Source organism: Saccostrea cucullata, unplaced genomic scaffold, assembly GCF_032062105.1.
Source record: "Saccostrea cucullata isolate Sc308-1 unplaced genomic scaffold, CSIRO_AGI_Scuc_v1 ctg1129, whole genome shotgun sequence".
In the NCBI taxonomy this organism is placed as follows: Eukaryota; Metazoa; Mollusca; class Bivalvia; order Ostreida; family Ostreidae; genus Saccostrea; species Saccostrea cuccullata.
The window spans coordinates 112,252-130,447 of record NW_026922597.1 but is presented as its reverse complement, the minus strand read 5'-3'; the positions used below and the strand labels follow the sequence as shown (position 1 = coordinate 130,447).

Sequence of the window (18,196 nt, the reverse complement as noted above, 5' to 3'; positions counted from 1 at the left end):
TTATTTGAACCATTACTTGACATGTCATAATTAATGAATACAAATAGCCTTTATTAAAAACAAACAATATTTATGTTCTCCCTCTTTTCTTTCAAAATCAGACATAAAATAAGTTATTGTAGAACTAGATTTCTGCATTTTATTAATTTAAACTATGTGTGTGTCAAAAAATTTTCACAGAAATTCGACCCTGCATATATATAAAGTACATTTTAAGCATACAGTGGTAGTTTTAAAATCTGCATAATTTTCTACCCATTGATTCAACAGAGAATGTGATTCCTTGGAATTATGATGTTATGGGAAAAAGGTACATTTTCAGTAACTTTGTTTTTTTAAACCTGTATCAGTAGATCCCTTTCATGTCTGTGGCGTCTGTCGACGGCCATGTTCAGTGATTCCTGTAACTCCACCCTATCATCTGTTTCATGGTTGATGGCCTCCTCCGGAGTTGTCTTTCCCTCCCTTCGTCTCCGTCGTGCTGCCTCAATTCTCTCCTTGGCCAGTCTTTGTTGTCTTAATTTCTCCTCTTCTGTGGCCTCTTGTTGCCTTGGGAAAAAAATTAGGTCAAGGAAACTACATTAGCTTTAATTTAGAATTCTTAAAAAGTTGTGTTCAAAACATCATCATGAAAGAAATTTTACATGGGCACCGCCCTCACAAAAGGGCACATCTATAAAACAAAACAGCATTTAACATTAACATAAATCCAAATGCAAATTGCAAAATTTCTGTAATGCACCTAAGGACAAACAATCCCCCTCTCCCCCCACACATTTGTGTTACTACTTATGTCCCCTCTCTTTTGAGGGACTTACAAAAATATTTTTTTTTTTTTAAGTACAAAATTAATGTTTTTATATTTTATAATCAAATTGGTTTATCAGTAACTCTCACTTTTTCTTGTTTTCCTCTGCTAACCCTAACACTAGAGCTGCTGAATCGAACTTGTCCTCATTTCTAGCCTTGCGTTCCTCTCGCTTTAATTTCAACAGCTGGAGTTGTCTGGCTTTCTCCTTTGCAAGTCTGTCATCTCCTTGTCCAATCTGTCTTAACAATTCCTCCTTTTCCTAAAATCAAAAGAAACTAGAAGACTACAAGAGCTATACATGTACTCTAAGCACTGAGTTCACAAAATAAAACCCCCTACCCTGATATGAGTATGATGACTAAGTCCATATGAATTTTGGAAACCCTGAATATATATCCTAACAACAGGTAAAAATTATTTCTTTTTGAGATGTATATATCATACCCTTTTCCAACAACAGGTGAAAATTATGTTCTTTATACAGGATGTGATATATGTGGAAAAGGGTGTGTTTTATTATTTTTATTACATACTTACATTGTAGTTATAAAATACAGTGCATATTAAGTTGAGAAGAAAATAAATGAATAATCATGCACTGACTTCATGTACATGTACACGGTCTATAATGTCTCATATGGTTTGGGTTTGATTCTACATGCACTTCTATTCCAAATGTGCAATCCGCACATTATTTGTAATTTTCACATTCAAAAAATTAAAATTAAGAGATTTTCTACAAAAACAAAGCAAAATAAATGGTTGTGCAGCGATTAATATTCGTGCAGGGCTGATACAGCTATTGTGACCCCAGGCATATCGCAAATGCAAATATTCTGTATTTATTACAAAGCATGTAATCAAATGGATTATCAAATAATTCTCCAGTGCGATTATACTCTTTAGAAATTGTGATAGCATCATACTATTAAAGCATTACCTTTTCAAATCGATGTTCCAGATCTAGGAGGATATTCCTCCTTTGTTTCCTCTCTTCCTCTTCCTCCTCCTCTATTTCCTTCCTCTCCAACTCCTCACACTCCTCCTCAGACATTCCTGTATAAAGGATTTACAAAATTAATACAAACAAATGCATGAATTTTAGTTTTCAAATCACTTATTCATATAAATGCAAAAACAACCCCAAATTTTCTTATTTTCGGACTATATTTGATACTCAGTGTGGAATCACCATAACTCTTAATTAGCAAGACAAAATTTTCAAGAATTGTGGTTAATTACCCTATATAATCTACAAGCTTAGGAATTTTAATATATGTGTGAATTTGAATCCTTTTTGTAAAACACTACATGTTTTCTTGAAATTAAATCCAACTGAATCAATAAAAGTTTGCTTTCTAATAAACTTTGATCCCAACAAGTTAAGTTGATTCCAGAGTATTATTCTATGTATTGAATATATCTTAATTTTAATTTTTTTTCTTGCTTACTCAAACAGAGTTATGTACCTTGAGCCAGCCTCTTTTTCTTTCTCTCCAGCCTCTCTCTGAGTTTCCTTTGCTGCTCCTCTTTATTTTCTCCCATCAGACGCTTCAAGGTCTCCTGGTTCTCCAGTGCATCACCTGTTTATATGAAGAATAAACCATACAGATATTTTTTTACTTTTATTGTGTCTATCGGTTATGGAATATCCATATCCTGAAGACATAATTACACCAAAGGGGGGAGAGAGAGATAACTCTCTTTACGAAATCAAATACAGAAACATTTCTTTGATATGTGCTGCAATTAAACTAAATGTTACATGTATTTCTCAATCCAATGTAAATATCAGTGAGTATAAATCATGCATTGTCATTACCTAGAATCTGTGAGATTTCATCAAATTTCCCCTCTCTTCTTAGCTTCCTCTCTTTCAGTTTAAGTTCCATCATTTTCTTCTGTCTTTCCAAATCTGTCAATCTTTGCCATTCAGACTCTCCAAGCTTTCAATAGTGGGCAAAAAAAAAAAAATGAGCATAAGTCTAGCACAAATTGTAGAGTAGAACACGCCCATAACGATATGCTATTTTGCCTCACAATAAACAAATCATTTATATCTTTCAGTTTTACAATCATATTTTTTAAGCTTTGGTGAACATAGTCACTTCACTGTAATTGCTAATTCATAATAGGCATGATCCTTATATGCATGCTTTACTGTACACACATGAATTATTTAAAATGTTTGGAAATGACTTTTTTACATAAAAATTTAATACACTCAATATAATAGTCATTTTTTTTTTTTAATATGACTTTGTTGCATACATACCTGCTTGATTAGGGCCTCAGCCAGTAATTTATCCCTCAGTGCATCATATTTCCCCTCAAGGGCCTCCATTAAGTCAGTATCAGTGCTGACCTCCAGGCACATTTCAGGGGAGAAAACTATGTATGCCACATTTTCTCTGCTATTCTGTTTGCGATCATTTATTTGGGCTAACTGCATTTTTTGTAACTCCTCATTTTCCTGTGATTTAGAAAAGTATCAAATAATTAAATTCCTATTCAGAGAAAATATTGGGTACAGGAGATTTAAAATATTATTTTGGAAATCTCTTCTGATCAGTTGAAATGTGTACAATATTACATACCGATATTTGAAAAATATAAATTAATATGATAATAAATTGAAACAACTAAATTGTATTTTTTGTCTTTTAAATCACAAACCTTTGGATTTACCCGTTTTTTGCTAAAAGAGGTGAAAACGCACAAGTCTGTTCAATATTTACTATATATGCACTGCATTTCTCAAGTCTTAAACTTACTTAATAGCTAGTCATCGTCGCAAACCATGGGTTTTGAGTCCACAAGCTTCCTCAAAATGATAGAATCAATGTGAATCACCGGTGGGTTACCGATGATGAATAGCTAGTAAATGTATATTCATATGTTTTAGATTTGGAAATCTGACCTTTGACATGAACTCTTGCAGCAGTCTCTCAGCCTCCCTGTTCTGTGTGAGGAATAATTCTGCCATCAAGGCTTCATGGATGTCCTTATCCGTGGCTTCTTTTTTCTGATCACTGCTCATCCTCTGCCGACAAAGTTCACGTTTAATCACCATACCCTCGTATAGAATCCCATCATGTTCTTTTTGCTTCTCTGTAAAATAAAATAGCTAGCATAAGTTTTATACAGACATCTCTCTTCTGATAGTAAAACAAAAGAAATGGTCAAGCTAGGACCACAAAAAAAAAAAATAAAAATAAAATGATTAAGACTTCTTAAAAATCAACTGAAGATTTTAAAGATATATTTCCTAAAGGTTTTATGACTGTGTTTCTTTTTTCCATATAATTAAAATGAAAAATGAATTTGAAAAAAAAATGAACATATCTCTTGTACATGTATGATAAACTGACAGATAATGACTTTTTATGTTGTATACCTGTATTTCAGTAACATTGACTTTACCTATAGGAAGTGCGTCTCGTTTTGACTGAAGCCTTGATAGCTGGTCCTTCCTTTGCTGCTGTGACATCATCATCACTTCCTGATGGAGTTTCTGATCAACAATCATCTCAACAAGAAGCTTGAATTGATCTTGTTCAGTCTGGTGCTTAAAGTCCAGGAATTCAATAACTGCATTCTAAAAGAAAAAGTTACAAAGAGAGGATGTATTTTAATTTATAAACTTTTTAAACAATCAAATAACTTATTATTTGAGTGATTTTAAATTAAAAAGAGTTCACTTAAAAAGAGACTCTGGAATTTCAAGCTAATTAATTATAATTTATTATTTGAGTGATAACATCTGGGACAGAAAACAGAACCAAATAACCTTCTCTAAACTACCCCCTCCCCTACCCCCAAATAAATAAAGTTAACGTAAACTACAAATTTAATAGAGTGCACTTAGAAATAAACTCTTGAATTTTATGTTTAATTTTTAACAAAAATTTAGAATCTCAGTTAATTACGGCAACTTTAGATTATTTAGATCACTTCTGTGTGAAAATGTAAATTTGACTCACCATTTGAGTGATGAGGTTTTGATCCCTTATGACCTGATCTTTAGATGTGATCTTCTTGTTTTCAGCTGTTAGTCTGTGTTTGGCAAGTCTCTCATATCTAGCTTTGTCTCCAACCATTCTGCGTGAAAATGTAAATTTTTTTTAAAAAATTGAAAAAAAAAAATAGCCATCACAATTAAATCAATTCCATTTAAATAATTGAACTTTTGAATTCAATGTTTGAGTTGATTTATCTTGAATCAATAGCTATACATGTATCTCGATTACCATGTATAATTATGTAGAATTAAGTTCACTTGGATGTTTCAGCATCACATTGTTTATGTATTTTACTCTTCATGGTTTTTATCTTTGGTCCAATCCAGTTTAATATAATGAGGTTTGAATATATATGTATACAACACATCAAAAAGGGAGAATTTATCAATCAAACAGAAAACTTAAATACAGTACTGTAATAATTTAAAAATTCCATACTAGCTGTCTGGAAATTATATCCAATGGTATGATAAACATACTTGCATGGAGATTTAAAAAGAAACTTTCTCTTTAAATTTGATATACATTACCTTGGTTTTCCATCAACCATCTGCCTTTCAGCTACTCCAACAAGCGTAGCTGAGATCGAGAATCTGTGATCATGACTACAGAGTAATGTTTCCCTGGTGATTCGTACAATACAGATTTGTTGTTCCCTCTCACTCATATACTCTTCCTGTAATCCTACAAAATGCAATCAACTTTGAATTATAATGAGAGAAAATATGTACTTCATAACTGGGATGGTAAATGGGGGGCAGGGGGTGTACATGCATAGTGGATAATAAATGTAGCACCTAATCAATAAAAATTCGTTTCACAGATTTCTTAAAGCATTATAGCAATTTCTTTTTTAAAGCAATATGAGTTGCAACTATGATGTCGGAAATTTTTGCTGCAAAATTGAAATAAACTATTTTAGTGAGAGAGAAAAATTACATTTATAAACTTCTTTTGTTCATATTTGCCATTGAAGAACTTTTTTAGCTTTGATTGAAGCAAAATTATATTATTGTCATCCTGTACAATATTGATTTCTCACATAATACTATACATTCGATTGTACAGAAGTCTTTCCTCTGAAACATTTTCATACATTTTTTTTAGTCAAATGCATCAAAAAGGTTTAAACTACATACAAGTTTATCATAATAATTTTAATTTTTGAGCAAATTAAAATTCCCCAAAATGCAGCTCATATTGCTTCAAAAATCAAAATATGAATATGAATTTTTTTTTATGTTCAAGGGACCATTTTGTTATCATTTTAGTTTGCAAACATGCTATAACATGGTATGCATATAACCACCTTTTAGTTTCTGCAGTAGATTCTTCTTCTCTGATTCAAACCTCAGCCATAAATTCAGTAGTGGGTTCTTCATAATCTGTTCTTCTTCGGCAGGTTCTGATATAAGGTCCTCTGTAGAAATAAACAGATAATCAGTGTCGTAAATCTTTATAAGGGATGTATTCAATCAAAGTGTTCATACACTGTAAATCAATTATTTTTCTGGGCATATTTTCTTCAAGATTCATAAGTTGAAATCTATCTAATGATATAAGTGTAAGCTTGGTGACTGAATGAAGCATTTAATGCATGAGTGCATGAAAAGACAACATTTAATGATTCTTTGCTAGATATTTTCATGAGAAAAAAGATTTGAGGGGTGAGAAATTCTAAGAGATTTCTTGTATACAATATTTTATTTACAGTACATAAAAACTTATTTTAGAAAAGAAATGAACACTAAATAATTATTGATAATATACCTTCTGTGTGTCTGGACAGCTCTAGGAAATGAAATCTAGGAATTCCTATAATGCTGATCAATGTCTTGTCCAAATGGAAACCTTCCAGAACCTCAATCAAACCCACATTATTTCCTGAAAAAACCAGGAATTAAAACAATTACATGTTTTAATACAATGGATTTTTTCATATGTCAAAATCTTAGGGATTTTAACAGATTTGTGTCAGGTACAATGAAAATAAATTTCTATGTCTTACAACTGTTTTTCTGTTTTCAATTTTTTTAAAAATAATTTTTTACAGTCAGCAAAGATTTATTTCACTGAGTCCATAATATGGCAAAATAATCTGTAAATGTCTCATTGCCATAACATGAATTTGCATGTGGCCTGCTGATCAAGAGCATTTAAGTATTTTTGACATGTGAAAATAGAAGCAAGAAATTTGAGCTTCTTGCAAAATTATGTAATCAAAAATTCCTTGAGTATATTTGAGAATCCACATATCCCAGGGGTAACTACCCTCCTTCCTGAAGCTGTCCACTTTTTGGGTCAGTTCTTGGATATGACTCTGTTTCTCCTTATCCCCCATCTTGACCCAGGCTGTCTCCCCATGCTTGTGAATGAGGCAGTCCACCAAGATTTTGGTCTGAACACTCTCATATTTCTTATGAAGTGCCTGTCAAATAGAATAACAAATTATGTTACTGAATATAAATATACATTAATTTTATACACTGAAAAATCCCTCCTCAAAAGGACTTCAAGGCATGCTTTGATGAGCCTTATTCAGTAAGATCACTAAACAATGTCAATTTTGAGAGTTCTCAAACATAATTTCACACACACACAAACACACATTAACTTCAAAAGTTCCTCTAGAAACTTTTTTAAGATACAATCACATACACCTCAAGATTATGGTCACAAACTTGCTTTATAAGCTTGTACTCCTCTAAAAGATAAGATTATATAAGGCCATTTAACAAGCTCAAATTCATTACAATTTTTAAGATCACTGCGATAAGCTTTCTACTTTCTACATAAAAAATAAGTACCTCCAAATGTCACCTTTAAATGCTCACCTTGATAAGCTCTTGTTCATAGGTTTTACTTTCACTTTGGGTGAGCACAATAAACACGTTGGGGAGAGTTTTATTTGCTCTCTTGTCTTTCTCCTCAGTTCTAAGGTCTTGTAATTCATCTTCTTTCTGCAAATCATAAAGACATTGATGTGTACAATCAATTCCTCTATTCACAATGTTCTCATATTAGACCATACTATATGAATTTGAAATATTCAAATGAGTGTAACTGCTGTTTAAAATCTTTTGACATCTTGTTGGGTTATAAGCTGTTTTCCAAAAATATGTTCAAACAACTAATTTTGAAGAATTAAAGTTTCCATGTTACATGTAAAATGACACATATCTGAATGATCATTGACAGTGAATTTCAAACAAGAGGCCCAGGGGCCACAGCGCTCACCTGAGCACATCGGGCTTGAATTTACCCCCCCCCCTCCAGGTGTTCATCATTTGAACAAACTAGAATCTACACTACCTGAGGATGATTCCATATATATATCACTAATCATAGCTTTGAAGTACTTGAAAAGAAGATTTTAAAAGGTTTCCCTATATATCCCTAAGTAAAACTTGGGTCGGCCATTTTGGCCCCACCCTAGCCCCAGGGGTCATGATTTGAACTAACTTGAATCTGCACTACCTGAGGATGATTCCACATGAATTCCTCTTTCCTGGCCCAGTGATTCTTGAGAAGGATTTTTAAAGATTTTTTCTATAAATTCCTATGTAAAACTTGGGTCAGCCATTTTGGCCCTACCCTTGCCCCGGGGTCATGATTTGAACAAACTTTAATCTACACTACTTGAGGATGATTCCATATGAGTTTCATCTTTCCTGGCCCAGTGGTTCTGGAGAAGAAGATTTTTTAAAGATTTTTCCTAAATATTCCTAGTATGTAAAACTTGGGTCGGCCATTTTGGCCCCACCCTTGCCCCGGGGGTCATGATTTGAACAAACTTGAATCTACACTACCTGAGGATGATTCCACATGAGTTTCATCTTTCCTGGCCCAGTGGTTCTGGAGAAGAAGATTTTTAAAGATTTTTCCTATATATTCCTATGTAAAACTTGGGTTGGCCATGTTGGCCCCACCCTTGCCCAGGGGTCATGATTTGAACAAACTTGAATCTACACTACGTGGGGAGGATTCCACATGAGTTTCATCTTTCCTGGCCCAGCGGTTCTGGAGAAGAAGATTTTTTTTTAAATGCCATTAATTTTTAATAAATTCATGATTATCTCCCCTTGGAAAAGGGCGTGACCCTTCATTTGAACAAACTTGAATCCCCTTAACCCAAGAATATTTTGAGCCAAGTTTGGTTGAAATTGGCCCAGTGGTTCTTGAGAAGAAGATGAAAATGTGAAAAGTTTACGCTGACGACAACGACAGACGACGGACAAATTTTGATCAGAAAAGCTCACTTGAGCCTTCGGCTCAGGTGAGCTAAAAAGCAATAAATATCACAAACTTTATCAATTTTTTTTCTTTTGAAAATCTTTTTTTATCCATGCTTACCAGATCCACAATATTTTCCAGGATGCCGGCAATTTCTTTATCCTGTTCTTCCTGCAGCTCCTTCAGTACGGAGATTATGACGTCGTCTTTACTGGGCTCCCTCCTGGTCTCTGCAAGGATTTCTCTCCTCTTACAGACGGCTCTTATAGCCACAGCTTCCTCCAGAATAGACGTGTGCTCATCTTGATCATCTGTCAAAGGTAAAATCAATAAAAATGACGAAATTGCTAATTTTTTGTTGGGGTTTTATTTACATTCCGGGATGGGGGAAGAGTGTTTTAGTTGTTTTTGAGGTATATAGAGATCCATGAATTTATGTCCACCATGAAATATAATTTTTCAAAAAATTCATATTACTACTTTGCAATTTTTCATCCATGAAATTAGATCCCATTGAACCCATATTTTTTTTCTTTAAACCAAAAAAGTTGGACCCCTTGAAAATATGTTCTTTTATGTACCTTGTTTTGTACAATCTCATGTACATCAAACATTTTGGAAAGAAAAGATTTAAAAATTGTGTTGATCTTTAACTTTGGCCAAAATATTTTATTATGAGTATCATGTTTTAAATTCAAATTGAATGACAATAAACATTAAGAAATGCCAAACTACAATGGCACCACTTATACAGGAAACACAAGACAGGTAGTACAAGTTCAAAGTATAACTTTGTTAATCTGTATTATATTTATCTTTAAATATTTACCTTCGTTTGATAGATTTAGCCTTCTGCGCTTGGCGTGAAGTTCAGCCAGGCGTGACTTGGACTCCTGTTCTGACATCATGGCTGCCGCCTCCTTCAGATCCTCCATACTGTCATCCTGTAGGAAGTGCAATAAATTCTCCCTCTCCTCCTCATGACGCACTAACACCTCCCTCAGGTAGGACAATTGCCAGCCTGTTGTATCTCCTACACAGAAGTAGAGGACAGTGAAATAAATACATGTATATGTACTTTTATAGCAAATAGGCTAGGATTATTATATGTTACCGCTGAACTTCTGTATCTAGAACACTGACATCTCAGAAACAATACAGTGAGTTAGAAGTCTCAAACCCATAATATTTCTGTACATGTATTAAATCTCCATTATCTCAAACCTTCAGATATCTGGAAATGTTTTCTATAACAAGTAAGTCTTTACCGTGAGGAGGATCGTGGGTCGTAATCAGCCTCTTCTCATATCCCTCGTTCTGTTGTAACCTTTGACCCCTCAGCTGAGTTCTCCTCTTGGCCAGGTCTCTCTGTCTCACATTGTCTGTGGCATGTCTGCAATAAATCAGTCATTATCCTCTTATTTTATTAAAGAATCAAGTTCCCTCCCCCCCCCATCCTTTAAAGGCTTTGTTCTATACATGAACTGATAAATATTTTCACCTCAATTAGATTAATTGCTTGTTGGCTAAGAACTAAAACATACTATATGGACACCGATAATAATTGTTTCCATACTTCTACACACAATTCTTATCAATAATATTTCTTATAAACATAATTATTTTGGTATGATTGTTAAATTTTCACCTTCCATGAAGACTGGCTAAAACCCTCTCTAGCAAGCCAACAAACATGGCCGCCACTTCAAAATCTTCCTCCATTTCAGCTGCACAGGATTCGAGCTTCAACTGAAGCATTTTGATTCGTTGTTGTTTGATGTTCAGTGATTTTGTCTGGGGACTGTTTAGCCACATGACCAGGGCATCCAGTTCTTCGTCATAGCGAGGGATCAAATCAGCCAGAACATTTACTGGGTCAAAGCTTCCCTTGCTTGTTTCATCTAATTAACATTGAGAAATCTTTACTTAAGTTATAAGTATATCAATATTTTAAACCAAATCAGATTGCTTCTCATATTTCCCAATCATGACAAGGAGCAAACGGCGGGTGTTACATATTCAGCAGGGGATTTTTTATTGTCATGGCACTTCTCACCTCTGGTGTTTTGGAGGTCCATTTTTGCTCGGCTCCAATTTTTTGTCTTATGGACTTTTGAGCTTGAATACCGTTTGTTATCTCCATATATTTCACACATGAAATCTTATACAATGTTGTTATTAAATAAATATATCTTCAAACATTTTTGTGATTGTCGATTTGTTTTTCCACTGTGATTAATTTTTTTTCTGTGTATTAATAAATTTAATCATACCTAGGACCTGACCTGTTGCTTTTTGTTTCATGAATCTGGCTTCAAATTCACCTCTTTCTTCTCCCATGAGCTTTCTCAGGGTAGGCAACATCTACAAAATAACTTCTGTATGAATCATAATTGCACTATATTTTTTACAATTAGTCCCATGAATAATTTGAGACCATTGATCCATCCCACTTTACCTTGGTTTTTATGTTTCAGTCTATCCACCCTCTATACCCTGGCTTTCATTTGCGTTTAGATCCACTCCACACTTCAAAATAGCTTTATGTTACAGTCCTATTAGATCCACCCCTGATTAACTTGGCTTAAGTTTGAGTCCTAGTAGACCCACTCCTCACTACCTTGGCTTTATGTTTGAGTCCTAGTAGATCCACCCCTCATTACATTGGCTTTATGTTTGAGTCCTATTGGATCCACCCCTCATAACTTTGGCTTATGTTTGAATCCTATTATATCCAACCCTCGTTACCTTGGCTTTATGTTTGAGTCCTAGTAGACCCACCCCTCATTACCTTGGCTTTATGTTTGAGTCCTATTAGATCCACCCCTCATTACCTTGGCTTTATGTTTGAGTCCTATTAGATCCATCCCTCATTACATTAGCTTTATGTTTGGGTCCTATAAGATCCACCCCTCATTACCTTGGCTTTATGCTTCAGTCCTATTAGATCCACCTCTCATTACCTTGGCTTTGTGCTTCAATCCTATCAGATCCCCCATCTCTCCCACACTGCCTGTTCCCCTCAGCCTTTTCTCTTGTTTCCTTCTGTCTTTTAGCTCCTTCCTTCTTTCTTTTTCTGTCATTCTACAAAATGATTCATGGTTAACATGTGATAATTTAAAGAATGGTTCATATTTGTAAATTCAGACATTCATCTTTCATATTCAGATTTTTCCCCAAAATGTTGATTCATTGTATGGATGAATCACTGAAAATAAGAAAACTTAACAAATACCCAGCTGACCAGTGGGCAATGGGATACTATAGTAATAAATACACAGAATCAGACTTTAACCAAAATGTCAGATACTCAATTTTAAATCTTAAATTCTTTTAAAGAGGTCTTCCTCAAACACACCAAATTATCTTTGTACTATAAAACAATTTTTTTCATCCATAATCTGAAGCAATATACAATTTTCACAACTGTTTCATTAATAATTTGCATTAGAGTGCTATATATAAATAAGTCCTTGGTAGTGGGAGGATTGATTTAACGTTCCTCTTGAGAATTTATCACTCATATGGAGATGCCACTACTTGCCAGTGGAGAGCTGCAAATTTTGTCTCTTAACTCGGCACTCAAGGCCATTGAGCAAAGAGGGATCTTTTTTGTGCCAGCACCTACTGCAACATGGGACCTTTTATACAATTTTTCCATCAATAATTTGCTTGTCCCACAGTAAGATTCGAACCTGCGACATAAGGATCAACTCCTTGCTTCGCTACTCTAAAGCAGACGCTTTAGCCACTGCTCCATGCTGGGGTTTACTGTACACTGTGTTATTTTTCACCTCCAGTTATTTTCACATTTTCACACAATTTTGCTCCATTTTAAATTCACCCTGTCACACTTCTGTTTCAGAAGTTAAATTGGTTTTTATTTTTCACACTTCTTGAATTTGCCATGTGTGAGTAGGAAAAAAAAGTGTGAAAATAAAATGGCAGAAAATTTTCCTGTAAACAGCATTTTAAAATTTGCTTATGACTTGTGACAATTACTGTATACTGTTTACGACCTGTTTTATTTTTTGCACTTACACTTACAAACAATTTTGCCCCGTCTAAAATTTGTCCAGTTACAGTTCTGTTTAAAACTGTTACAATACTGTATTCTTTGAATTCGCCCCGTTCTAAATTTGCTCAACCGAGGGTAGGGCAAAAGAGGCTATAATAAATTAGGGCAAAAATTTCCCTGTATACAGTAATTCTCTACCCATACCTCCTCCATTCTCCCTTCATTTCATCCCTGAGGCCCATGAGGAGGACCTTGTCCCTGAGGGCATCGTATTTCTCCTCAAGCGCCTTGGTGTATTCCTTGTCACCCTCACTGATCTCTATGGTTCCAAGGACCACAAAGGCCACATTGTCAAAGTGCTCCTCAATCCTCTGTCTGTTGGTGGTGAATATCACCTTCACAAGTTCGTCTTTTGTCTGTAATAAAAAGACACATAATTATATTTTGCTTGTGCTATTTAAAACCTACGGGTGAAATTAATAATCAATCATTTGTCAAAAATTTGTATTTTTAAAACAAAGTTGTTTGCAATATATCAAATGTAAATGTCCACTTTTAAAATTAAAAAAATTGATAAAGAAACCCATGGGTGGCACCACTTCTTTTCAAAACAAAACTATCATGAGAGGCAGGGGGTGTGTTTAAATACCTATAAAACTCTGAAAACTATGTTTACACTGTAATTTATAAGAGAAAAAAAATAACTTTTTGACTATCTTCCAACTGTTTTTTTTTTAATATTAGATTCATTTGGCTTTCTACAAGAATCTTTTATTAACCTTGTGATAGATATCCTCCATGACATTCTGGAATTCCCCTTCCTGTCGCTGCTGGAGGTCGGCCAGGACTGCCTCGTTAGTGTCGTCCTCTGATACCTTGGCCTGCAGCTCCTGTAACTCCACTTTCCTGTTCTCATAGTACAGCCCCATACCTACAACAAAATAGACACAACTGTAAGTCACTTTTTATTCACAAGAACTTTTTATTTACATGAAATTCCCAAACCATCTGCTTGTTAAAACTCATTCTTGCATACCATTCTACATTTTAAAGCACTTGTCTTCCATAAAGTCTTTTTAAATTTCTTTCTTTACCTTCAAGCAGTATGCTATGTAGGACTTCACTGTTGTCAGATTTGCTGTTTTTCCAGTTGGTATGTCTGTTACGCAGTGTCTTCAGTAATTTATTCCTTTCTCCGGCGGTTATTGATTTAGCTACAGCTTTACTGTTCTCACTGTCTCGACCTTGTAACATTTGTATGGCAGCCTGTTGAAAATAAAAAGAGGAGGAAAATTGAAGAAAGTTTTTAATTTGTCTTAATATACAGAGCAAGAGAGTAAATGTACCATAGAAAGAATATAACTCTAAGTGATATCTCATTATCTGTCATTGATTATTGCAAAATTAATTATGATATTATATTAATATATAAATTTATTCAACACAAATGTCTTAATGATTTACATCCTAATGAATTCAACGATCTGTAAAACTATTATAATTTAAGTTCATGCATACAGCAAAATTTATTTATCCACAGAAGAGGCAAGAAGTAATTTTAGCAGATACTGTGTATGTGTATTTGGAAAGAAGCTTGATTAGCGAAAACAAGGTCATGTATGATACCTCTCTCTCATATTTGTGCTTTTCTACCAACTCCACCACCAGTTTTTTCTGTAGATCCACCACTCCCATTTCCTCCATATGGTCAAGGTCGCAATAGTTCTGGGGGGATTTGATTTGTTTTCTACCTTTCTTGGCCTGTAGTCGAAATTTAGCCAGGTTCTCACTGCGAAGTCTATCCCAATCTGTAAGCCTGTGCATACCATACAGTAGAGATTTATTCATTAACCTTACATTATACTATTGCACTATACATTCCTTTACGTAGAGAAAAAAAAAATTAACCTATGGAAATAAGCTCATCATTCCAATATTTGCAATTCTATCTCCCTACTTTAGATTTTCTATAAGAAATTGCTACAATAACATGTAGTTAATATTTTATAATTTGAGAACTTTTGATAAAAATGACTTTTTAGTTATACATTGTAAGTGGGTATCAAACAACAAAATTCTGTTAAATAATGTTCTTAATAATATAAATTCTAATTCAGCAATCACAAAAAGCTTAATTTTGATTACCTGCTAGACTTGTAACTTTGGGGTCTTTCTGCCAATCCTACTGCCAGGGCACAGGGCTGGAACTCGGCTTCCTCTGTGATCAGTAGATGTTGCCTTGACAACCTGTTGGCTTCCATGGTGATGACCTGTATCTGACCTCCTTTGTCCTTGATTATGGATAATACTGCTTCTTTTTCATCAAGATATCTGGTGTTGATTTTCACCAGAGTAGCTCCACAGGTAGAATCACCTATTAAAATATAATTAGTTTATAAATATAAGTTGATTTTTCTGAAATCGGTAAAATCTGATGTTATAAGGAAATCATACCCTTTGATTGAATATGGAAGAAAATATCATATTGCCATTTTAAAGAGGTGTTAAATTAATACCTTTTGCTTTATTTACATCCTTTTGCACATAGCTTTATTTTTTACATTCAATTATTCAATAATATGAGAATTTTTTTTCTTTCAAAATACTTCTTTTCAACATATTTTTGGAAAAAGAAACCTAACCATCTAGAGAGTCCATGTATTCTGACATGATGATTTTCCCAATCTCATCACGAAAGCGCCCCTGCATCTCCAGTTCTTTGATGTGTCTTTCTGCTTCTTCCTTCTGCTTTTTATCAACAGTTTGGACATTTCCCATGATTCCTAGCAGGGTGTGGGGCAGTGGAATTCTAGACCCTGATAGGCTGTGAACCTCACTTTCAAGGGCTCCTGATCGACGGAGTTGTCGCTCCTTCTTACAGAGTTCTTGGTAGATTTCAGACTGATCCCCTTCCACAGCTGTACAAAATAGGTATAATACTGTCAATACAGTAGATCACATAATTTCCGCGACACTCAATTTTCACAAGATAGTCATTGACTCTTCATGAGCAATACAAAATTTTCGTGAATAGTGGTTACTGCTCTAGATAATCCAAGGAATACAATTTTAAAGTGCTTTTAAAGTGTGAGAATTAATTTTTCGATAGCACACGGTCTCGCGTAATTACATGAAAATAAAGTTCTCGCAAATAAAAAGTGATTTACAGTACATAAGTTATAGTCTTGATATAAGTATTAAATCAATGTAACGAAAGGTTGCAATTGGGAATATATAATTTAATATTAATCATAAGCCTGCATAAAAATAGATTACGTGATTGTAATTACATTGATTTATACAAGCTGAAGAACTATACAAGCTATATACTAATCTAAAAATTAAAAAGTATTTAATTCAGATTTACATCTTTTGTCATGTACTTCTGAAAATCTAGAGTGTGCGTAAATCTTTTTTTTGTTTTGATTGTGGAAGTTTGATTTACTAACCAGAGGAAAGGCGGGCCATTTCCAGTAGAAGCTTTTCCCTTAGAAGTTCATATTTAGTTTCCATGGCATCCATGATGTCATTAATGGTCACATGATCTTTTGATGCATCCTGGGATTCCAGATCTTCCACCTCCAAACCATCATCAAACAACATGGCTTCCAATCCCTGCTTCTTCCATCTTTAGGTATAAAAGTACAATAACATACATTTTATCTCAAATTAAGCAAATACTGTAAAATTGTTAACAGTGAAACTTATATAAATAATACAGATGTTGTGTATCATGAAATCTTGCCCAATATGATGTTAACTTTAAGAACTTGTTAATAAATTCAATTGTTTAAAATCATAAATGTCTAATTTGGAATATTTTTTGAAACAGCTGAGTGTCCGGATTAAACAATTAAAATCTAAGGATAACTGCAATCCTACTTAAGTAAATAAATTAATCATACATGTATGTTGAACTGATCAAGAATTTCTGTTTATAAGGACATTACTTGTTCATCCTCCTCTTCATGTGGTGCTGCATCTCATCCTGGTATTCTTGGAATTCAGTTCCATCATCCTAATGAGATAAGAAAATGTTATTAGCTAGCAATCAGGGGCCCGTTTTACAAAAGAACTTACGACTAAGACCATAAACTTCAGATTGTTGTAACATTTTGCAAAATTAATATTTCTCTTTGAAATCGTTTGTGTAAAAATATCATACCACATTCCTTTTTAAAAGTTTAAAATAATTTTCTATCTAATGTTTATTAAATAGTTATAAGAAGAATTAAACTTGGTCTTAAGTCGTAAGCCCATTTGTAAAACGGGTCCCAGAATTTGACATACTCTTGTTTATAAATAAATCCAGAGTTTAAATGAAGTGAGACTGCTCAAGGATTCTTATTTGCAAGGAAAGATTAAAAGTTTATAAAAGCAATAACAATTGCTTCCTTTATAAAATTCAGCTAGAAAATTTGAACAGTCAGGATATTGTCCCTAAGACCCAAGGCCCTAGAATTTCCCCATCAACTGTTTAATGAAATAATCCCCAAGATATTCTGATATTCCTCCTCTGAACCACCTGCTAGAATACAAACCCTAGACTCTTAGACCCCTTTCTACTTATTCATGTCCACTCATACTTTAATTCTTGGGGAAAACCCCGAAATTACTAAAAAAAAAATTATTTCAATGAAGAAAGACTTAATGGGAATTTCATACATTTCATACAGCAAGAAAAATATTTCAGCTTTTCATAGGAATACAATTCTCCATGGGCCCATTTCATTCCTACCTGCAATATTTTATAGGCATTGTAGCCATCCAGGTCGTGTTGACCTTGGATTCGTTCCAATCGAGCCTCCTCCTTGGTAATCTGTTCAAGTGTGGCTGGTTCACCCTGTGGATAATCACACAACCAGAACCGAATCTCGTCAAAGTAAACATCAGCACCGGGGACCGCTCTAGAGTCCAGAAACTGGTGCCAAGTGTACATAGAAAACCTGGGGATAAAAGATATTGTCTCTACATTACTTTGTAAAATTTTCTGTAGTATTTTTTGTTTAACATATTTGAAATAGATATACATGTATTATGTAAAATTACATTTCTATTGCTTTTACTTCAATTTTGAGGAACTATGTATTTATGCATTTGAAACTGGACACA

The 18,196-nt window shown here is 34.1% G+C and overlaps 1 protein-coding gene across 1 annotated transcript in view; it reads right to left on the bottom strand.

Annotated features, from left to right (window-relative positions):
* LOC134262047 (trichohyalin-like) overlaps nt 1-18,196 on the bottom strand; it is a 36,623-nt gene that overhangs the window by 17,671 nt on the left and 756 nt on the right. Inside the window, exons 3-31 of the mRNA XM_062744424.1 lie at nt 17,823-18,030; nt 17,035-17,102; nt 16,534-16,712; nt 15,727-16,002; nt 15,230-15,458; nt 14,711-14,900; nt 14,179-14,350; nt 13,864-14,015; nt 13,289-13,500; nt 12,030-12,150; nt 11,340-11,430; nt 10,715-10,967; nt 10,335-10,459; nt 9,896-10,099; nt 9,187-9,377; nt 7,668-7,793; nt 7,105-7,261; nt 6,604-6,717; nt 6,143-6,253; nt 5,364-5,517; nt 4,795-4,912; nt 4,235-4,409; nt 3,732-3,922; nt 3,087-3,284; nt 2,634-2,757; nt 2,281-2,394; nt 1,752-1,867; nt 898-1,070; nt 342-549 (exon numbers count right to left, since the gene is read on the bottom strand). Coding sequence (XP_062600408.1) covers nt 342-549; nt 898-1,070; nt 1,752-1,867; nt 2,281-2,394; nt 2,634-2,757; nt 3,087-3,284; nt 3,732-3,922; nt 4,235-4,409; nt 4,795-4,912; nt 5,364-5,517; nt 6,143-6,253; nt 6,604-6,717; nt 7,105-7,261; nt 7,668-7,793; nt 9,187-9,377; nt 9,896-10,099; nt 10,335-10,459; nt 10,715-10,967; nt 11,340-11,430; nt 12,030-12,150; nt 13,289-13,500; nt 13,864-14,015; nt 14,179-14,350; nt 14,711-14,900; nt 15,230-15,458; nt 15,727-16,002; nt 16,534-16,712; nt 17,035-17,102; nt 17,823-18,030 — 4,750 coding nt within the window. The remainder of the gene's footprint in view (nt 1-341; nt 550-897; nt 1,071-1,751; nt 1,868-2,280; nt 2,395-2,633; nt 2,758-3,086; nt 3,285-3,731; nt 3,923-4,234; nt 4,410-4,794; nt 4,913-5,363; nt 5,518-6,142; nt 6,254-6,603; nt 6,718-7,104; nt 7,262-7,667; nt 7,794-9,186; nt 9,378-9,895; nt 10,100-10,334; nt 10,460-10,714; nt 10,968-11,339; nt 11,431-12,029; nt 12,151-13,288; nt 13,501-13,863; nt 14,016-14,178; nt 14,351-14,710; nt 14,901-15,229; nt 15,459-15,726; nt 16,003-16,533; nt 16,713-17,034; nt 17,103-17,822; nt 18,031-18,196) is intronic.